The 23,609-nt window shown below is 48.9% G+C and overlaps 1 protein-coding gene across 1 annotated transcript in view; it reads right to left on the reverse strand.

Moving 5' to 3' along the window:
• Positions 1-23,609, reverse strand: part of GALNT14 (polypeptide N-acetylgalactosaminyltransferase 14) — a 90,956-nt gene that overhangs the window by 46,502 nt on the left and 20,845 nt on the right. Inside the window, exon 2 of the mRNA XM_033055746.2 lies at positions 11,577-11,746. Coding sequence (XP_032911637.1) covers positions 11,577-11,746 — 170 coding nt within the window. The remainder of the gene's footprint in view (positions 1-11,576; positions 11,747-23,609) is intronic.

Raw genomic sequence — 23,609 nt, forward strand, 5'->3', positions numbered from 1 at the left:
GGGGTGCAACAGATGCTGCTGGGGCTGGGAGGAACAGTGGTCATCCAAAGAGAGGAATCCCTGGTTCAGCAGATGACTTCAAGGTGTACAAGCACTTCAGCAAGGGTAAGGAGGAACATCTACAACAAATACTCACTGGTGCTTAGCATCAGAGCTAACATGGAATTATTCAGCAGGCTTGAACTAGACATAATTTGATAAAATTATAAGGAAGACCATCAGGAAAAATCTGCTGGGGCAGTGAACCAGTTCTGGCTGTGGATTAGATATCCAGAGGAACCCGCCCAAGTCTGCACCTTCCCCACAAAAATACTAGAAAATGCACAAAAGAGTAGAGTCCTGCAAATTGGTGCCAATTAAGCACTCGCTGACCTGAGATCAGTCTCCTTGGATTAACCAAGAAGGACATTTTTCTACACAGCTTCTGGAACTTGAAGCAGTGCTGGATTTGGCTGGTGTGCAATTAATATTTCCTCTAACTCACTGCCTTTTTCAGTCTCTTTCTTTCTTTTCCCCGCAAGATAGATATCTAAAAAATTCATCAAACGACTAAATTTGAAGAAAAGGGGAAATGCAAGAAGGCAAAAATAACCTTCTGTGCACATGATGTGCTGCTGCCTGTGAACCTCAAAACTGATGAGAAGATGCATTTATAATTCATTAAAAAATTGCTGGATTTTTGTCTTCAGAAAAGGGGAGGGGGAAAAAAGAGAATTTACTAAAAAGGAAGAAAAGAATAGCATGGCTGCCTTTAAAAACAAGTTAAACCAGATTGTGTGTCTTGATTTTCAAGCCTCTCATGAATAATTCAGACTTCTAGGGCCCTCCACACAGACTCAGGGTCTGTCTTGCTTCTTGACTCCCTCTACCCTTCCTTCCTCAGAACTGAGGCAAAAAGAAAAATGGAGCCAACAAAAGTGAAAGGAAGAAAACAAAACCAATACAGTTCAGTAGAATTTAAAACTGATGCCAGTTATACTGGAATACCAGAGCTGACGGCAAAGTTTTTCACTTGGTGGAAGTAAAAGCAAAATCTGGTACCTTGCAGCTCCACGGAAAATCCACCAATCCATTATTAAAGATCTTTAGAAGCCAGGAAAACCTGAAATTACATTTCAGAAGCTTGGAACCCTGGACGTAAAGACTCCTTAGGGAGGATGCTTTCTGACCAGAGCTTCCTGGCACCACGTGGCAAATCAAAGCAGAGAAAGTCTCCATCCTCACAACACCTCCATAGTCACAGCTGGGGAAGCACAAACCCAGCTGCATGCTGTGATAGCTCAAAACCACTTCCAACACGCAGGGATCTGCAGTGTTCACAGCAGAAATCAACCCAAATGACCCCAAAACAAAATGCCCTTTTGCTACAGATGATGGAGTAGGACTCTAAGGTGCTGGACAGCAGGAAAAAACAAACAAGAATTTGATGGAGGAAACTGTCTCATGGCCTTAATTATCAACAGGAGCGAGTCTCGGAGAATTAGTTCCATTATTTACTAATACCTGACTTTGATTTCAGCCTACATAAACATATTAGGTCAATAGAAATAGCAAGACAAGCACGAGAGTTAAACAACTTCATTCTGTCAGAATTACTTGGAGCAAGTTATCAAAGTAATCGATGGCATGTAATAACTGTAAGACAAAGTGGTCAATACGTTACAGCAGTCAGAGGCAGAGGATGGTTATAGCAGAGGGTGATCAATGGCACCCTGGGAATGCTGAAGCACTTGGTGATGAAGGGATGGCCACCACGAAATCATCACTGTGTGGTTCAGGTGGGTGCACCCTCTGAAGGGCACTGAGACAGGTAAGGTTTGCTCTTCCCTATAAAAACCTCAGGATCCTCCCAGTTGGTTGCAGGGAAGGAGGCACCTGGAGTTTGAAAAGCAAATCCTGTGCCCCCCATGTTGACTGATGTGGGAACAGCCACACCAAGGGCCATGGCCGGGTCTGCAGTCAATCCTGGTCTGTCAGAGACCCCCATCCATTGGGAAGAAGCCTCCCCCTGGTGCAGTGACTGCCTCCCACCAGCGGTTCCTGCAGCCACCAACGCACACTGCAGCATCGCTTCCACTCCAGCACATCGTTTGTTCCTCAGGAGCCCAGTGTGTACTTTTCATCTGATACTCACAATCACTTGCTTTTAAATACAGCTTGTCATTTTTACATGACTAAAGTGTCAAAAACATTTGAGATCTAAATGAAATTTTCCCTTTTCAGGATGAGAAAAACAGATCCCTTTGGCTTTAAGTTTTCCTGTCTTTTTACTTTTAGATTCACCAACAGCTTTGCTTTTGGTTTATCCTGAAATTGCTATATCCCAGCTTTTCTTTCTCTTAAATAATCAAAAAAACTGCAACACTGTTATTCACTCAGCTCTACTGAGCCCTATCTACCCACGTAGCCCCCAATCTCAAGCTCCAGAGATGTGGCACTGACAACACAGACACAGCCCAGGTGTAGAGAGTGAGGTGGATGCCACCGCCCACTCTGTCTCTGTTTCCAGCTTCAGGCTCTTGAACAAAAGCAGCAGTGCCTGTACCCAGGCATTGCTCACCTTGAAATGGAGCAGTTCATCCTCAGGGTGCAGTGACTGGCAGGTCACTGTCTTTTATTAAATTCCCAGCTCTCACTCCTCCACTCCTCTGTGTCCCGCATCGTGACAGGGACATACAGAAAGATCACTGCTCCACAGACAGATATCTGGGGAACAAGCTTTTATCTCTGGGTAAATGTGTCACAAAAGTGGAGCTAATTAACTGGGGCTCTGTTTTTGAAAAAGGTTAATATTTTATCACATGTCTTCTGTCTTGAGGAATAATTAGCCCTGGCAGTAGCAGCTACGCCAATTCCCAAGGGAGTGAGCAAGAGACAGGAGGCTGGAGAGATACACGTGGTATTGTTGGATAGACAGCAGCTGAACTCTGGGCTAACAGTGCATCTCACCAGCAGTTACTCCTCAACACAAACCAACCTACCACAGAATATTAACAGAGGCAAACCCCTCTCTTCAAAGGCTGTACACATTCTTCTTGTCCTTTCCATGCCCTCTGGTGCAGGGATGCTTTAAACTAAGGCACTGTGACTCAGCCAAGAGCACTGACACCAGAGCACCAGTCCCAATCCCCTCTCCCCAGGCACTCTCTTCACTTATTGCTCCAGCACTCCACAATAAAAGGGAAATCCCACAGGCTCTCCTAATTCTTCCATCCCAAAACCAAGCCTGTTCTCCTGGGGGAACCAACAACTGAAGCAAATTCCCATCGGGACTGTGCAGAGGAAGGTTCCCCCAGTGCTTGCACAGAAATCCTCAGCACAGTGCACAACATCTCTCCACTGGGCTGGGATGCAAGCAGAGAAAATGGAGGGACTGAAAAAGGATGAGGGAATGGTCATTTCAGATCGACCCAGAACTGTTTTCTAGATGCATTTTTCTTGGCAAAAATGCAGTGGACGGGTGCGTGGGGAATTTCCAAAATGAAATCAAAACTGTCTCATAGGGAAACAAAGCCAAAATTACTTAGGGGAAAGAAATACATCACTTGGGGGCGGGGAGAAAGGAAGGGGGAGAGAGGGGGAACTTCTCAGCTTTTTTCCTCTCTGAAACTGCAATTTTTGGCAAGGAACACAAAATAAAGGTATTCTTCAGGGAAGAGACAGCTGGGATGGAAGCTGTGCCTTTTCCCCTGTGAGCTCCTCAGATTCTCCTTGGGAGGATGCCTGTCCCGTGCAGATGCTCTTCCCACCCAGCAAGGCACTGAGGGGCTGGGAGGAGGGACAACTTGGACAAACAAAACTCAGCAGTAAGAAATTTAGTATGATTCCATGCTATTTTCTGGAACAGTGCAGTCATCCCCCCTGCCAGCAGCCAGACTCCAAGACACCGAGTCCCTATAGACTCCCCCAGTACCCACCCTGCCAATCCCCTTTGGCCTGCAGACATCTTTTAGCCAAGAATACAGCTCAGGAATAGCTTCTGCTCGCTGTGCAGACAAGTGCCATAACTCACACTCCTTGCACAGCCCATTCAGATGGAAGTAGCTTTGGCCTCCAGAAAAAAAATGAGTAACACAACCACTTAACTGGCACATCCTCCTGCATCCCAAACACCCGCCTATACACTTCCATCAGCTCCTCGGAGAGCCTAGCTCACTCCTCAGCTGCTTCTCAAGTTACCCTCATCCTTCTCAGGCAAGAAAAAGAAGAGTGGAGGAATAGCACTGAAAATCCACCACTGCAGAATAAGCACTGTCACATCTGCTACCTCCCTACAGCAGCCACAATCAAAATACAATCAGTGCTGCTCCTGGGGAAATACCAGTGCCCCCCAGCATTCCTTCCCAGAACCATTTTTAAGGGAAGCTCCTCAGCCTGCCTTTTGTCTAGGTACACCCTCAAGATACAAAACCGCAGCATCTCACTTCATCTGAGCCCCTGCCCCTTGGCAACAGCCAGCATCCAGAGTCCATGATTCCAGGGCACAATTCACAGTTGATCAGCTGAGATCAGTTGAGTTGTGCTCCAAAAACCTGAGTGGAGCCACTGTACTTCCAGGGTGAGGAAGACATAGCACTCCTGAAACCAAGAGGATGGCAGGAGTTCCTTTTCCTAGGATGCAGTTAGACCGGCAGTGACAATGACCCTCTCAACCCATCAACACCAAAAGAGATGACAGCACCTCAAGCAACTTCAAAGCTTGCTTCACAAACACATGTAGCAGGGAGGAAAAAACTACAAATTCCATGCATTGCAACCCGGGTTTTTAAATTACATCAGCTTTACAAAATGCTGAGAGGCAGGAGTCCCAGCGGGCTCATTGCTTTCTATATTGAGACAAAACTAGGCTGATTACCAAGCTGACCCACCCTGGAGCAGGAGGCTGGATCAGAGACCTCCTGCGGTCTCTTCCAGCCCAAATTATTCTATGATTTTATGAAGTGCCAGTTTCTGATTAATAGCTGTCTTGCTTTCCTTGCTTAGCTGCCAAGAATTGCCAATCTCAATACTCCTTGTTCTCTGTGCTACCTGAAAACAATCACTCTGTGTTTTGATCACGCAATGGTTCCTCAAACTCCCTTTCAGTTTCAAGTCCAAATTCACCCAGAAAACCAAGTGCAAATGCCACTGTGTGAGGTGAGCGCTCCACATCAGCATGAAAGTTTCAAATTCAGGCCACAAAAGCCATCTGATCAAGGGCAGAACCAAGACCTTGACCAATGCAGGCAGTTCCAGTTTATGCCAAAGGGACAAGCCAGCCCCTGCTCTACTTGAAGGATTGTTCTCACATCTTCATCCCAAGAGATCTCAGCCTAAGGAAGTGATGGAAAACACAGTCCTGAGAGCTAACCTCTTAGGGTCTGGTGTCCCCAGTCATGTTGTTTCCTAATGCAAATACTTTTGTGTAAAATGTGCTTTCCACGACTGATTTGTGTACCTGCTCACCTGCAGGGTCATGCTCTGCTCCTGCTGTCACTAGAAATAAGGAGACCAAGACAAAAGGTAGCAGTATGCCAGAGTTTCTCTTACCCAGCAGTTTCAGCCCCAAAATGCTTTGCAGGCAAAAGATCCAGGGACAGCCCTCACACAGACAGGATTTTGCCTAAATGTGATAAATCTTATTTTGCAACGAAATGACAAATATCCTGGCTCTGCCCAGAAAACAGAGTAACAGCTGGAATAACAGATCAAGCCACAGAAAATCTCTTCAGTACATTGCTGACAGCTACCCAGCAGCTAATAATGAGCCCCAAAGGCAAGAAGAAACCTGTACCTTCCTATACCCAGCCATCCCAGGCTCACAAGTTTGCTGCCACCCTTCTCCCCTCAGGGCATCATGCACTTCTCATGGGGGAGCACCCCCACAGGAGGGTACAGGACAGAGCAAAGCCAGCAGCACAGACACACAAGGACACCTCCTCCAGCTTTAACCATTGCCACGTCCAGAGATGTGGCAGCATCTGAGCACTCCCTCTCCCTCATCCTCCTCACCTGGCTCCTTCCTTCATCCAACCTCAAGGGCAGAGGTCCACCTATCTGCACTGCACTCACGGCTCCTCTGCTCAGACCTCCTTCACCACCCCTCTGCCCCAAGCAGATGCACCCAGCAGCATCAGGCACAGGGAGACCACAAGCACATGCACCCCTGCCCACACCACCTCTTGCCCTGGTCTACCACACAGCACACCCCGAGTCAGCAACTCATGAGACACTGCTTGAATAAGCACATTTTAAAAATAATAATCCCTCGGGACTTAGTCTGCATTACACAGGAAAGTGGATTAGCACAGCTACAGTCCAGAGGCCAAAGTAAGAAATGTATGGAGTCAGCAAACTGAAAGATAACAGGAGACCTCAAAAATCTATAGGTTTGGTTCTGCTCTCAGTTGTGCAAGGTCCATCTAGGTCCTTACAAACCTTCCCTCAAATTCAAAGTGAGTTTGGTCACCTGCTAGGGACCCTAGGGACTTACCTTCTCCTGCAGGTCTAATGTTCAGGTACCACTGAGGACAGCAGAGCAAAGCCCCCACTCTGTCCTGTCTGGGCTTTTCCATACATATTGTTCTCCAGACAGGCTCCTCCTCTGGGGACTCTCAAGAAACCATGCAAGAAAGGTAAGGTGCTTAAATCCCTGTGTGGGGGCAAAAAAGGCATTTCTGGCTGCTGAGACCCAGTGTTCACCTCAAGAACAACCTCAAAGTGGTTTTGGTCTGGAGGAAAATGAAGTTGGAAGGAAAGAAGGCAATGTGAGAAGTTCCAAGGGCATCATAAGCATGCTAAACCAAAGGCAATGCTGTCAAAATCTACTTTTCTTCATTCCCAAGAAGATATCACCATATTCTCAGCACTTGCTGCTCCTGGGTGGCAATCATCAACTCAACCAAAAACAGAGCCACTCCAAAGCCTGCATGCACCACAGCTGCTCTCCTGTCACCTGCACAGGGATGCCAACATGTGCTCCCACATTCCATGTGCCAGCCGTGTCCAAGTGGGACACAGGGAAGGGCAGAGAGCCATGCCCAGCCCCAGGTGCCTGTGTACACAGGTACCACACCCAGCAGAGGTGACCCTCAGGACCACTTATTTTTCCCAGTCATCCCCACTCTCAGCACTGCCAGGTATTTTTGCCTACCCCAACCACAGCTACTCCACCGTGACGTGGAATGTGGAAGCTCTGTACCCTCAGAATGCAAGCTGAAATTAATGGGTCAAAACAGCATGCAGTGTCTAATGCTCCTGCTCAAGGGCTGTAATCCTGACATTTCTGGACCTTGAGAACACAAGACAGCAGCTCTCTGCCTTAGGGAAACCTCACAGGCATCACGTGCATCTTCCCATCCCTCCATAAACAGTCCACGCGAGCAGAGTAACCAGTCCTAAGCAGCCTTCCTATCCAAGGGACACTCTCCAGCTGGCTTAGCACAGGCATTTAAGAGAAGAAACCTGGAAGAAATCTTAAGAGTGTATACTGGTCTCCTCGAAGAGAATAGCACACACTGTAATAGCAGAGCTTTTCTAGGGGGCACAAGTTGACAGGACCTGGCTTTTGGGCTGCCAGGATGCTCTCACCTTCAGCAGACAATGCAACGCCTGATCCTCGTGCCTGCAGCATCCCTGCCAGCCTCGTGTTTCAATCACAACTTGATCTTAGCAGCTGCTTTCTCTGTCTCAGACACTCACATACACAAACACACCCTAAGCAGCTGTAAAATTAAACTTTGGTTGAGTAGGTAGGACTTCTTGTAAAGCACTTGCAACTCAGGGAAGGAGGGAACTTCAGAAATGCTGAGTCTTATGCTAGAATTTGAGAGGGCTCCATCCTCGGCCTTCTGGCTTTATTAGCTCTTGAGACAGCACTATTAAACATGTATCAGCACTGTTGAAGTAAAAAAGCAAGACAAATAGAGGAAAGCAGACACTGGGAGATGCCTGAAGCTGACTTACATGATTTGCAATAGTTGGAGAAGTCTGCTGGAGGCTCTCATCTCTCCTCCAGCCTCTCATCTCCTCTCCTTGTCCCTGATTTCCCTTCTCTGCTTTGCCACCCTCAGCCAGCACAAACCCCCGCTCAGGCCGGTGCCGGCCGAGCCTGGCAGCCACAACAGCATCTGCACATCCATCAAAGCCAGCAGAGCACTGGGAGGTGGAGGTCAGCCCAAGCAGCATATGGAGCACTGGCGTGGTGAATACCAGCCTCCCCAGGGGCTGTCAACCACAGATGGAAAAAGTCCAGGAGCCATCACGACAAAATCTTCTGGCTGGGGGCGACACATCCTCCCTGTTGGCTTTCCAAGCCGCTGAGCAATACTGGAAACCTGAGCTCTGCTCCCCCCCACCACGTGCTCACGCCTGGCACTGACTCATTCACTGCCATTTCGGTCCCGCAGTTTGCCGGTGGGAGTTGCAGGAGGTGGGATGTGGGGATGAGGTAATCCCAAGTGCATGTGGCTACTGTGGTGGAGGGCGACTAGCCACCCACTCTGGAGGCAAGAGCTGGCTGTGCACAGTCTGGATGTGCCACCGAGCTCCAGGTGCAGTCTGCTGATGCAATCACAGGGATGTTTTAACATCTTTGACTTTTGGGGGGCATGGGACGCACCACCACAGGACCATCCAAGGTCTTCTCCTTGGAGAAAGGCAGCCCTTTATGTGGCCCAAGGGCTTAGTCAAGGTGCAACCAGGAATGGAGGCAACAGCAGTGAAACACAAGAAGGTCACCAGGAGCAATGCTCCAGCTGTGAGATCTCCCAGGTCAAGTGACACAAGGCAGTGCACAGAAAGCATGACAGTTCCCTGGCTGAAATCACCCACAAACCAAACAGAAGCTCACAGCCCTGCACTAGCCAGAGGCAGACAAAGAGAGCCACCTCAGTTCCTCCTGTTCTGATTTCTTGGAACACTACAACTCTTCTCCATCTGAAATTATTCCACTGGTTGCAATTTAAAAACAAAATCAATCCAGCAAACATTGCTAAGCAACTGGCTGTCAGTGCCACATCCCATCCCATTGAAAGTATTTGCCCTCTCCACGACCTCCTGGCAAGCAGCTCACTGCTCAGCCCTTGCCAGATTTTGTATATTCAGCTATCATTGGCAAGTCCAGATGCTTGGCTGGACTAGCAGAGAAAACACCAGGAAACTTTCTGCAACCATCCCAATGAAAAACATCCCCCAGAGAAGCTGTAAGGAGCAGTATTCCCACATCCCAGTCCCTAGGATTAGGACACAATTCATGGGTCTCTGGGCATTACCATGGGCTGCAGGTCTGTGCATCTCACATATCATACAGAGGCAACGAAGGAATGGAGAGCCAGCACACTGGAAACCTTGTCACAGAGCAGAACACAACATCTGGCTGAGAGGCTGAAGGAGAAGTTGCTTATCAATGGCAACGAGCTGAAATGATGGATAAGACCCTCTCCAAAGCCTCCTAAACCCTCGCACAAGCTGGGCAGGAGTCTCTTGGTACAGTGGTACCCCTTAGTGTGAGGTCCTGAACTGCCCCAAAGTCAGCTAGAGTAGAATTGAAGCCCAACTTTCTGGGTTCACTCTGAGCAGCTTAATCCCAGTTGTCCATTGAAACCAAGCCTCTAAACACAGCCTCCAGCAGGACACACAGCATGAGCACTGCGGGTGTCCTTTCTCCCACAACAGCCTGGTCCACACAACCCTGCTCTCCCCTTCACAGGATGGCACCTAACCAACCCCATGCTGGATTCCCTTTATATGCTCTTACACAGCCATCAGCAATTTCTCCCTGCTCCAAGAGCAGGCCATGCTTATCCATGCTTTCCCATGCATTTCTGCTGGACAATTCAAGACCAGCTTCTAGGTTGTATGGCAGGGCTTGAGCATCACCTGCAGCAGCTCCTGGGACACGTGTGTAAGTAAGGATTATTTTTCCAGAGAGGATACAGGTCTGCACTTTCCTCTCTCCCTCAACCACCAATCCCAGATCCTTCTCCCTCCTCCCCATCAGCGCCTGCCTCCCCCAGATCTGCCAGCAGCTCCATTTCCTCCATGGCCACTCTAATGCTTGGCTAATGGTGCATCATCCGCAGCGTTCTTCAGGCATATTCAATAAATCAGAATCCAATTACCGGGTTAAGGAAATTGGAAATAAATTAAATTAGCTCCAGCCCCTCCCACATGCTGTGCCCTCACTTCCTCCTTAATGAGAACTTTTCTTTCACAGGAGCAATCAGTGCCACATCTGCCCGCCCAGGAACAAGGTGGCTGCCACTGCACAGTGATGGCAGGCAAGGGGCAACTGTGTCAATCTTCCCTTTTAATAGGGCAGATGGTTAACATCCCCAGCATTAATTCTCTCCAGGAATAGCACATTCGCTCTCTGCTCAGCTATAACAGGCGTCCGTCAGGGCTGACAGCTCCTCTCTGGAGAAAGGAGCATCTGGTCCTTACAACAAAAAGAAGCTAAATAAATAAATAAGCACATTGCTTGCTACAGGGCTGGGGAACTGGTGCTGTTTCAGCATTTCAGCCTAAGTGCTGCATTTGAACTGGAATAGGGGAAATTCAGAGTTGGGTCAGATGCCAGGAGTGGAGTCATTCTGATCTGGAAGCAAGGGGCAGCACGGTGCCATGGCTGGGTCCAGCACAGAACGCCCACCAGAGCAGGACTTACCCAAAAGGGCTCCCAGGACAAGGCAGTAGAGACAGCTGCTGCCAGCAAGTTGGGACATAATGGCAGGCACAGCTCCACAGAAAGAGCTTGCACTGGTTGTGGACTGGTGACCAACAGCAGGGGCCAAGCATACAATGTGTCCTCAGATGACAAGGAGGAAAACTGCATTGAGGGGAATTAGGAGCTTTTCCTTCAACACCAGGACATCCTCGCATCACCCCATCCAGAAAACTAACAATGAACCCCACTGACCTTCAGCAGGAAGGGCAGCTCTTCCCTTGAGTTCGGAAAGACAACCAGAGGGAGACTACAGCTGAGACCTCAGCAAGCAATGGGTGCACCAAAACTCCCACCTCACCCTTCTCACACTGACAAGGGAGTGCAGCTCCATCTACAAGGCAACTGTTGCTGCAATCCTCCCTGCCTGACCCAAGAGCTCCTTTGGGCACCAAAGGATATTTTTGACCTCACTGGTGCTGGAGAAGCTAGTAACCCAACAAATTCCCACCCTTCTCCTCTCCTTATTCAGCAATTACCCCTTAATCCCCACTCCTCTCCCTGCAGAGCAATTTCAACTCTCAACAGTTACCTTACCCCCCTTGCATCACCTCACTGCATCATCTGAAGAGCAAGTGTTCCCAGCACCAGTGAAGACTTTGCCCATCACTGAGACTTGCTCTTGCAAACCCAGGCCTTTCCTTTCTTTCCCTATGGCCCTGAAATAATTTATACAGTTTCAATTAACAGGTTTAAGACTTCCAGACATGCCAAGAAATCAAGCAAAGGGAAAGACTCAATCCCAGAAATGCGACCCAGGCAGACCCAACCCCACTGGCAGCCCAAAACCACAGTCCTGAAGGGGAACAGGACTATGCCCCCATGCCATGAAGTCTGGTGAGGAAGATCAGGAGGGGCCAGGGGGAGGCAGAACCTGTGATGGCGGGTGTCGCGGACAGCGCGGTCACTGGGGATCCTCTCGCTCTCGCGCTGGTTAAAGGCATGGAGCCGGTACGGGTCCTCGCCGCCCTTCCACCTCCGGGCACTCAGGTACCTCCGCTCTTCAAACTGATCCCAAAGGTCGTCCCAGTCCGTGTTCGACTCCTGCGCGCACAAAGTCAGCCCCGTTAGAGACAGGAGAGACCAGAGGATGCCTGACCCCGCTCCACAGGTCCTCCCAAGCCCCACTGGAGTTTGGTCAGCCCTGTAACTCGGGCAAGCACTGCTAGAGCAGGCAAACGAGGAGTCCCATGAGGTGTTCATGGAACCTTAGGTCCTGAAACAATATGTCAAAGAGAGTCTGCCAATTTGAATTAAAATGACTGATCTGAAACCAAACTCAGGTCTCTGGTGGATCTCCCTCTCAAGCAGCGCCGTCTCAAGAAAACATAAGAGCACAAATATTTTGTAAGTTTTAATTTTTCTCCAGCCAAAAAACAAAGGTGTTTTATATAACATGACCCATTGCCCCCATAACTTTTCAGGTAGGAAAGGAGTAATCTCACATTTCCACAGCCACATCCTAGGCCCAGCTCCAGCAGCAGGACCCTGGAAGAAGGGAGCCATCCAAGCCCAATTTCAGTCCATCTTTCCCACCACGTCTCCCACTGAGGATGTCAGCCCTACCACAGGGAGAAGAGCAGGGAAGCACATGCCTGTATGGTCCCCTCCACTCCAGAAGGATGGAAGAGCTGCATTTTGGGGTTACCCACCAGCTTCAACAACCTTTGGGGGTTTAAGCATTTCTTGGTGGCTTGGTGCTGTCAGTTTAAGCAGCCTGAGCAGCAGAAGCTGTCGGAGGTTTTAGCATCCTTTGGCAGTGTCAGAGGCAGCCAGCACAAAACAGCACCGATAAGATCTCATCGCTACAGCAGCACAACCTCTTTGATCTCAGCCTACCTGTAACACTGAGAGATGCAAACATTTACAGACATCACAGCCCTAAAGAAAATTGTGATCTTATCCAATAATTGATCTTTTCTTCTGCTTTTCTTTTTTTTCCCCCCTCCTTGGTTCACACCATCTCAAAGCCAATTTTGCCTGCTAATAGTGCAAAATGAAGCTTTTGAAAAGGGCGATTTTTATCCCATAATTGATTTTACTCGCATCTGGCAGTGCATTTTTTGTAGTCACAGAAAGGGGAGGAGGGACTGGCTCCTGCAAGTGAACCGCCACAGGAGCAAGCCAGGCACCTCCAGCCACAGGATGCCCCACATCACTCCGTGTTACAGCAACATGAGCACTCCCAAAGAGCCAACAAATTCCAGGGATGCAAGGGTTTCCAGACAGAGGATTGTATTCATCCTCCCCTGGTGTGACCCCATGGCCTTCTGAGGACCTCCTCCAGCACCTACCCCAGTACAAGACGATCAGAAGGAACCCCTGAGTCACCGGCCTTACTGAGAGGAAGTTATTGAGGACCTGAATAAAGTTATTCAAGGCTGGGAGAAAGTTATGAAACCAGTAAGGTCCCTGCAGGAGTTTTACAAGGAGGACGCACATAACCCGGCCGCGGACGTTTGGGAGGGCCGACGTGCACAGGGTGATAAATGTTGTTTATGTTGGTTTTTTTCTAAGGCATCTTGCAAAACATGATTTAGCACCGCAGTAAAAGATGAGGGAAAAGTGAGGCGATTGCATCGCAGAGCTACCGACAGCCTGATGTTTATAAAATTTCACGATGACCCCAGGAGGCTGGCGCTGCTGAAACAACCACCGGAGCTGCAGTCCCTAAATTTTAATGCTGTGAAGAAAAATAAAAGTTGGTTTTATCAAACTTACTAAGAAGAGAAATGGCTTTCAAAAGTGGTCACACAGCACTTAAGGCTGTAAGATGTGTGTGTGTATATGTTGTTTTGGTTTTTGTGATGTCAGTTACACCCAATAGCTTGGATCAGCCAGAAGGGTGCAGCTGGGTAAGAATCTGATGGTTCAGGTGGATTCCCTCAAGAAAACAGCAATGCTCTGGCCGGGCAGCAGAAGCACATGGTGCATGGCAGGGTCTGCCAGGGTCTGGGATGGCATTTTCCCAGCATCCATCTAACTCTGCTAATGTCCTGTTATCAGGGATGGGATCCCAGCAGTAAATGGATACACGGGCAAATATCTGTGTCTTACACAGTATTCACCTCTCATCCTCCTCTGGATATACCTTGTATTCCAGGGCTGCATTCCTGGTTCACTCTGCAGTGACTAAGTAATAAGTAATACTCCTGAGCAATCTCCACCAGAAAGACACCAGCCCACCTTGATTCACTCAGGTTCTCCTTTTTCAGCTGAGGAAAGCTATCAGTGGGATGGATACTAAACATTGCTTAATTAAATACACACCTGAGATCAACAGTAACTAGATGCCAGAGATTAAAGAGTTATTTTAATCCCTATCTGGCCACAAAACAAGACCAGGGATTGGGTTCACTTTCTCAGCCAGAGGTAGATACTGGGGGTTGCTCACTTGCTTTTGATCTACATTACCTGTCCAAATCATCTGGGAGTTCTTTCCATCCCAAGCCTCCCTAAAAGGGTAACTGAAATTGTAGCAGAATGCTCAGCTCAGACACAGGTGCACACTGACCTCTGAAAAACATGCCTGCTCAAAGCAGAAGAGGAAAGCATGAACAGCTCCCAGCTGTGCAAACAGCAGGAGGCAGGAGACCTCACCAACCTGCACACAGGGACTCACCTGTTTCTCACCTGCACCTGATCTGAGACAGGGAATAGAGTTAAATAATCAGGAGAAATCCCCTTTGCTCACCCAGGGACAGCACATTGGTTGCAGGTTACTAGATAAGGTCTTCATTATAATATTTCCACAGTGTATTATCACCTCTTCCTCACACCAGAATTCTGTCTTGGGAGTTATTTAACTGATGTGCAGAAATCTAAATTTAATTTATTACTATCTAACCCACTTTAGAGGCCAAATTAACCCTGCACTAGAAAAGGATCAAGTCAATACTCCACTTGCCTTTCTATTTATCTTCTACAGGGCTCATCTCTCCAAGATTTCTATTCATTTTCTCTCACGTACTAGTAATAAATTATCTCTTTTTTTTTTTTTTTCTTGGAATTAGGTAATTTCTCTTTCAACACTGCAGTTTAATGACTGGTATTAATTATAAGAAACACAGTCAATGCTTATAAGAGTTCGGGAGACTCAATGAGCCTGAAGAAAAGAGAAGAAAAATGTATCTAAGGGGTGGCTGTCTGCTCTTGGCAAACAAGTGTTGCCACTTCCAACACCACACTGGGGGGTCCCCAGGGGTGGTCAACAAGAGGGACATCCACAAAAAGGGACAAAAACTACTGGGGAGAGAAGCTTCCATCTCCCACCAGCACCCAGCCAAGAGCAGGGCTCACCAAGAGCTTTCTCTGCCATTTCAGTAAAGCACCCACCAAAAAATGTCCCATTAAAGGCACTCCTCCAAAACCACTCATCACCCTCATTGGCTTAGGGCACAGAGCCCAGAGCAAGCAGAGAGGCAGCTTTTCACTGTAACTGTACATTAAAGATTAAAAGCCTCTCAGTGCAAAGATGTAATTCGTCATCTGCCTCTTAAATCACAGCTCAGGAACAAAACAAAATAAAACAAAAAAAAAACCCAAAGAAACAAAGAAGGGAAAAAATAATATTTAAGAAAAAAAGGAGTGGTGCTGTAGGGGGAAAATGGGTCATTAGCAGTAAAACTACAATTTTCTGGCAACTGCTAATGCCTTGTTTATGTGGATTTCCGCGAATATGACATTTTAACGGCATAATAATTGTGTGATTACAGTACAGCAGGGATCGCTGGAGCGGGAAGGAGGAACAAGCAGCCCAGGCAGCTGCTGCTGCTGTGAGCCCCCAGCAGGCAGCCCCCAGCAGGCAGCCCCCAGCATCCCTCCCAGCACGGCAGGGCAGGGCAGGGAGGCCAGGCCAGGCTGGACACTGGGCAGGGAACAGCCAGCTGTGGCAGCACTTTGGCCACCCAGAGGCAGCCCGGCACTGAGAGGGCATGTCAGGTGAAAAGCCTCTCAAGAGGAGCCAGCAGTGACTGGGGACAGGCAGGTCACACCAGTCCTCAGGGCCAGCCTCCAGCTGCCCAGCAAGACAAGGACGGGCAGTGTGAGCCAAAGGGAGATTTTACTTCACTTTCTTCTTTCATGGCACTGTTTTAACACAGAGAACTTAAGCCTTTGCTAAAATAAAAGCCATTTTCCTTTTGGGGCTGCTGAGCTCTGCCTTCAGACCAAAGTGAATCACATCAGTGCCATGAGCATCCTTTCAGGAGGCAGCAAACCCAAGCCAGGGGGCTGGTGGGGCTAGCAGAGCTGACAGGGTTTTCCAGGGCACCCATTTGGCCAGGAAAACAGTTTTGCCTTTGCAGGTGCAAAGATGACCCCAACAGAGTCTGGCAGCAGCCAATGTGCCTCTATCTCGATTCCCCTCAAATCCAGCTTTCCCTGGAAAATCTCATCCCAAATAATATCTAACTGAGCACTTGCCACTGAGCCCGTTCCCTGGGACTCAGGCATTAAAAAAACAGGAGGGGAAGGGGAAATAAAAAACTTCATCAGCCTACCAAAAGCTCCAGTAAACATGTGAAAGCTCTGGAAACTCAGATGCCATGCAGCACACTGCTGCCCGGCCACGCTCTGTCACTCCTCTGCCAACGAGGACATCTTTGTGCTCAGCAGGTCTGGGGGCACTGGAGGCAGAGGACAATCTTTCAGCAGGAATTGCAACCAGGCATTATACAAATGAGATTTAGAAGTCTCACTGAAGCGCGGGGCCCCTGCAAACAGGAGGTTCAATTATAGAGCTGCTGCTGGCCCAGGCGCTAATGCCATCTGAAAGGATTATAATACTTCAAACAGGATAGGGCTCATCCCTCCTCGTCCCCTGGTGCCAGCACATGCACTTAAGAGGGTCAGCAGCACCAGAAGGAAAAGAAGTGGGACAGCATCAGAGTGCCTTCGTCCTCATCCTTGAATAACCCAGATGGAGCAGTGAGGTAGGAGATCCTTCAGTCAAGTTTTGGTGTAGTTTTCTCCAGCCCAGAGCCCAGTGCCTCGGCTTAGCCCCAAGCAAGCACTGGTGTGCATCCCTATGGCCTCAGCCCCAGGATACAAGGGGGAGACAGGCAGCACTGTGGCCAGTCTTTGCCCCATCCAAAGAGGATGTGATGGTGCCAAAAGCAGGCTGTGGGTCTTTGGAAAACAGGCTGTGTACTCATCCTGAATCACACCCCCCTTTGGTTCAGCACCAAAGCCCTACCAACCCTGGAGGGCACCTCCTTCCTCTTACTCTCCTTCCCCAAACTGCACAATTCTTAAGCCAATTAAGCATTTAAATACAAACTTAAGTGACTCCAGGCATTTGTAGGAACTGACAGAAACCTCTGCTTAAATGCTTGAAGTTAAGTACTTGCTTAAGTGCTTCACTGGCTCAGTGCCCCTGCTTTGTGCTGACACAAACCACACACTGGCAATGGAGGTAACTCCGGGCGCTGGCCATGAGCTGCCCTAATTAGTTTTCTGACCCATGGAGATTTTAGCTCCAGTTCATTTATTTGAGGGCTGTGAAACTCCTCTTCCTCTCCACTGGTACCTAGCCACAACATGCATGCATGAGCACCTTGGTGGCAGCTCCATGGGGACAAATAGCAGATCCACTATCCCATCCCACTCCAAGGACCAGCACCTCCCCCTGCTTGGAGGTGATTTTTTTTGTCTCTCAAGGAAAAGCTTCAGATTGGAGGCTGTTTTGACTCCGCTTTGAGGGAAGAAAGAACAGAACAATAGGAAAATCAAATAAAATATTAATATAGATACCTAATTAAAGCAAAGCACTTCTCCAGCAAAGCCTCCCCTGCAGCTGGGATCCCTGGAGAAGCTTTGAGCATTCAACATCAAGCTTCTCATTACCACTGACCCTTTCCTGCTCATGCACATCCACAGGCATCCTGCTCCATACTGAAGGATGGAGCATCTCCTCCTCTGCTGGCTCGGCAGGGAGCACGAGTCCCGGAGGAGCTCTCAGTGTCCCACTCTCTCACTTGGCCCTGAGGCCAACACCACACTGTCCCCACCTTTTCTGCCCTTGCTGCTCACCACCCCTCCAACATCCGCTCTTGTGTGGGCAGAGCCTGGATCTCTCCTGTGCTGTACACACACATTCGTGCAATCAAGGCACCTACTATTTCAGGTAAAAGGAGTGACAAAGACTGGAAAGGGGCCATGGAAGAAGATGTGACCTTCAAGAACTGGAAGAAGACTTGGCACTCACAAAGTACAGCGGCAACTTCAGCCTGGATGGAAACATCCCCCTCGAGGCTTGGGAGAAGGCTCTTCAGCATCTTCCTCTTATCATCCCTACACTCAACTGGCATCAGCTCAGGTTGTTGGCCACTGAGTCAGTGCAAGCAGCTGACCCAGGGCTAAGCATCTGGGCCACCATTAAGTCAACCACAGATAGAACCAGCAATTTGTGTATCTTCTTGTCTGTATCTGTGGTAAACAATATACATGGTCTGAAACACCCTCCAGAGGCTTAAATCTGCTGAAATCTCCAGCCAAATACAACAGCATGAAAAGCCACTGGAGAATTACTGATGCTTTTTCCAGTAATGGCACCAAAGCTTTAATTTTAAAATGGCTGGCCAGGGCAGACACCAAAATGGGGAATTTATTCGCAAATCAGGAGCAGGGGACTCCGAGCTGCACAGAGGGAAAGATGACAGATTCACTGCTTTGATGAAAAGCCAAATTTTGTTTCAAGGGCTTCCCTTAGGAGAAAACAAGTCAGCTCAGAGCTCACACCACACTTATCAGCAAGCAAGTGCTGCACTGGCAGCAGTGCCAGGTTAAAATATATCCACATCTCCCGCAGGCAGCCGGAGCCACATATGTGGACAAGGTTCCTATCCACTGGCTGTAGAACCAGACCACCATCCTGCCTCTACAGAGGGACAGGCAAGGCATGCTAGCAGCCAGCATCACACGCCCCAGACAGATTCCAGGAATTCCCATGGTGACCCTCCTCACCATCTTCAACACAGTGAAGAACCTCCTGCCTCTCTGTGATGATGGAAAGGAATGTAGGATCCAGGCCACTGACCTGTAGAAACAACACCCAGCAACAAAATTCCTTGAATTTCCACCTAGAAAGATGCTGTTTCATCTTGGATCCCTGAAATCAGGTGTGTTTATAAGAGCCTCACTACATAAAGAACACAGATCTTAACTCTTTAAAATTATAAATTAGCCCATAGGATAGCCTGACACATGGAGACAAATCCTGTATAATTAAAAAGGAAAGGAAGCCGATTATATCCTCCTGGAGAGTACTGCTGCCTGCTTCTGTTTTATTTATACATTACAGCGTATAATGAGCTGAATATTTAGGAGGTCAGCACAAACCGAGCTGCTGACTGGACAAAAGAGAAGGCCCAGCTCTATCTGTGCTGGGAGTCAAGTAGAAGGATGGAGAGGAATTTTGGTCATTTCCTCCTACCCCTGCCCACAGCTCTCCTGGGATGCTGCAGGACTTCTCAGTTCAACAGCTTGTGCCTGGACTGCATCAGTCTCCTCAAGTTTCCACCAAAAAACGGTCTTCTGGGTTTTCCCACAGCCCCAAGAAAAGAATGAGCAATGCCAGTCCAAGTCCACTGGCACTTGCAAACCCTTCTAAAGGGTTTACAAATGGTAATGCTGGACAGCAAACCAGACAAATATGTTGTAAGCATCTCTGCTTCCACTGAGATTTTTATTTTTTAAAATAAGTGGGAAACATCTGGACTGGCAGCAGCCCCACAATGAGTTGAGCATCAATTCCCAAGCCAACTCCTCAGCTGATGGGAGCAGTCCCCCACCAGTACTCCCACTGCCACTCCCATCAGCAGTGGCACATCCACAGCTCCCCTGGGCTCTCTCCATCATCCTCCACCTGCTAATTCACAAAAATTCCTTTGCCCCCTACCAGAGGGGATCCCCTCAGCAACCTTCTCTGGGCTCACCAGGGTGCCAGGAGATGCCAAAGAGCATCTTTGTGGCCATGGTGCCATGTTATCTGGGGCACCACAGGCAGCCCCTCCCCAGTCCACTGGTGAGTGCAAGAGCTGCTCCCCAAAGGTCGTCAGCAATTACTAAGGGCACTAATTGGGAAAGAAATTAAGGCAACATCCTATGTGTGCCCCCATACCAGCCAGGTTCAGCACATTCCCAGGATCACCAGAGGTCAAATATATTGAGAAGAGCCCAGAGCCATGGTGGGTAAATAAAGTGGCAAAAGGGAGTTTCTACATGGACAGACAAATGTTTTGTTTTCCTTCCAGGACAGAAATGAGCTGCTTCCCAGCCATGAAGGTCGAACCAGCCTACCCAGGCTTCAGCAGGAGCAGCAGATGATTTAGTACTTAGGAATCCATAGCTGTACTCAGTCTCCAGCTGAGCTTTGCTCCCCCTCCTGCATAACAGCCAAAAGTCCTACCAAACCACAGAGCTTGAGCATCTCAGAGGTCAGGGAAGGTCTTCCTCTTCCCCCTGGAGCTGTGGCTCCCACACACCAGAGGACAGCCCAGGACAGAGCACATCAGGGGAAAAGGAAAGGGAAAAGGGAACAGGGAGGGAAGAATAAAGGAGCCAGCCAGCCAGAACCCTGCTCTCAACGTCCTGCTTTGAACCCAGCCCTTTAAAAATCAGGAGGTTAATCCCAACCACTCCTCCCAAGAAGGAAGGGATCGTGCTGTTAATATAGTCAGCATCCTCGACCCAACATGGCCTTTTCACAGCAGCAAAGCCAGGGGTAATCCATCTGGTAATTGCTTCCATAAGGATCTTTATACAGCTTTGGAAACTAATGCTACTATCCTTCCCTGAGCAGCCACCCTTCCAAGCCAAGCAGCAATGAGGGGTGACAGTAACAGCATCATATAAATGTGAAGTGTCTCTGAAGGAAGGTAAGGTTACAAAAAAACACATATATTATAAAAATGGGTATTAAAGGAAAATACAATAATTGCAAACACACAGAACAGTTACATGCATGGCTTTAGCTGCCTTTAAGAAGGCCACCAGCTTTGCCCTTCCTCCTCCCTCTGACAGCTACCTGCTTTAGGGAGCAGAGAAGGACCAAGACAGAACCAAGGCACAACCTGCTCCAAGGAAGGAGCTCAGTAAGAACAAGAACTGCTGTCAGACCAAACTCCCCACTTCTGCACTTGATTTCTGGTTGTGGAAAAGCTCTGGATTCCCTCCAGCCATGCCTCAGCTTCCCTGCTCCTACAGTTAAGTCACAAGGTTCCCACTGGCAGGAGCATCGCCTGTGCTGAGCAGCTCCAGTACAAGGGCTTTTTTCCCTTTTCTCACCTCTCACCCTTAGCAGAGTGGGAAGAGCAGAGGAAAACCCTTCCTGGTGACTTAACCACAATGCCCTGAGCCCTCACAGAGAGTCTGCCCGCCATATGCCCACTGTGAAGCGATGTGCTGCAGCCCAGCCCAGTCCAAACAGTACCAAGCAGCTATCATGGTAGCAATGGAGAAATTCCTGGTCACAGTACGACTCCTCCAACAGATTTAAAAGCATCACCAGGAAACATGGGAGCTGCCCTAACTCACATGATGTAGGAGGATGCAGGGACAGCAGAGGTTGTGGGGTACTGACCTATGGGCAAACTCTCAGGGCTCAGCTGGAGCTCAGGACCTGCCTGTCAGACACCATCCCCCTGTCAAGAAGCACTGGTGACCCATGTCCTCATCTCAACACACACATTTTGCAGAGGAAGGTGTTTTTGTAGCCCAGAGCTAGTCCTCAACACACAGGCGCACGGGATGAGCTCAGGTCACAGCAACTGTGCTCCAGGGTGTGTGTACTACTCAGATGTACCAGCCCATCTTCCCCACAACTCCCCTCAAGGAGAAACTAGATATAAAACATTTGTGACAGCAAGAACAGATCTAAACCTTTGATCCTTAGCTACCTGCTGCTGGAGTGTCTGCAAGATCCTGGGCCTGGGCACACCATGACTGACAGTGCTGGAGATACAGCAGCATAATTTAGAGCATATGTGTCAGCCCAGCCTTCCTCTATCTCAGCTCAGTAATAGAAATAAAAAATCAGTGCCGCCTAGTGAGAAATGCAGCCTAGCAAGGTATGGCAAGTTTGAAAATAAACAAGCCTGCTGGGGAAGGACTGTGGGCCCCAGCCAGCCATGAGCACAGGCGCTGTAGGAGACTTGGGTTGATGCAGACTTGGCTAGGGATGGGGAAAAACAGAAGCAGGACATGACTGGTGTGGCCTGGCCAGGCTGATCACAGGCAGATCTCCAGGCTCTGGCCATCCTCCAGCAGCACAGCTCTGCTGCTTGCATGGGAAAACCCTGAGCAGAGCCACGTCTGGCCATGGAAGCCACAGCACGGACATCATAAAAACCAAACCCATGCTAAGTCTCCTGATACAGCAAACTCAAAACATCCAAGAGCATGGGGATCTGTGTGGAAACCAGGAACCAGCACTGAGCTTTGCTGTTATTATCATAAAAAAAAAAATAAAATCTGCATTTGGCACTGATTCTCTCACATACAAACGTGAATTTCACTGCAATAAGAAAAAGAGCATTTTTTGAGTCCTCAGTCACAAAAGCACAGTCTTGGTGGGCAGCTCATGCTTGGGAGTCATGCTTAGAGGAGTCCTCTTGTGTGATGCAGGAAGAGATTTCCTCCACTCAGGCAGTACGGCTCACGGCATGCATCCATTAAGCTCCACAATTCCACACAATGTGGAGGCAGCAAGCCCTACCACGTATCTCAGTGTCTCAAACCCCCAAACCTTATCCCCTTCCATGCAGACACTAGGTAGTCCTGTAGATGACATTTTGTCACAAGATGCACATGGGCAAGCAGAGCAATCACAATACAAGCCAGCAGAAAAGCTCAGATCCAGACAGAAATAAGCTGTCCTAAATCTCTTCATGCTTTGGCAGCATCAGGCTTGGGCAGTGGCAATGGTTTTGGGAACAGTACAGATTTTTACAGCAGAGCTGGGTGGCAAGACAACACATGTTCCACTTACTGGTCTAGGCAGCACAGAGGTGTCACCACACAAGGCTTGTCCACCCAACTACCAGAAACAAGTAGACAGCAACACCTTCAGGATCTCCAAACCCAGAGAGTCAGCTCCATGCTTGCTCCCACAGAGAACATCTCATGCTGGGTGGACACATCAGCTTCACCAGAGCTCTGCAGTATCTACTGAAGGCAAAGCTCCCTGCCCTCAGAAAGCTGTGGGAGGAGAGGGAAGTCCCCTATGTGACACAAGCAGTGGAGAGCAGAGGCTGGACCCACGTTTAGACAGCCCCATCACAGATCCGGGCCATATTCCAACCCACATGCCTTTGATCCCTCTTGCTCCAGCAGCAACACGCGCTCCTTGCCTGCAGAGCTGCATTAAGGATTAGGTGGGATCAGACATGGGATAATACAAATGAGGTCGTGTTTGCTGCTGGCAGTAGCTGCAAGGAAATGAGGAGCCAGTCTTTCCAGCCGGAGGGAAGCAAGATGCTGTCCAACTCTGCCAGGCAAGGAAAGGAGGGGTATGGCTGAGACCAGGCTAACGCAGTCCACAGGTTCGGATATACAGTGCCTGATGGGCCACAGCTACAGGGGAAGGGAACCTCCTTGCTGAGGAGCCATGTTTCCAGTTGGGCTTCCTGCTGGAATCCAGAGGAGTAGAAACCGCAAAGAAGGTTCATGCTGCTGTAGGGAAGTGTCTCACACCACCCCTGCTGGGCCTGTGTAACCAAAGACGAAACACAACTTTCTGTTGTCTGGATGGTCCTGAAAGCAGCAGGCAAGATCCAAACTGGTGATGCTGCTTCTCTTAATGTTAGGCATCTACTGGGCTTGTTTTTTCTCACAGATCTTTTTCCATCCTTACCCTCTCTTACACACTCCAGCAGCTCTTGTCTTCCAGCTCTAGGCCTGTCTCTAT

This window comes from Catharus ustulatus, chromosome 3 (assembly GCF_009819885.2).
Source record: "Catharus ustulatus isolate bCatUst1 chromosome 3, bCatUst1.pri.v2, whole genome shotgun sequence".
Lineage (NCBI taxonomy): Eukaryota > Metazoa > Chordata > Aves > Passeriformes > Turdidae > Catharus > Catharus ustulatus.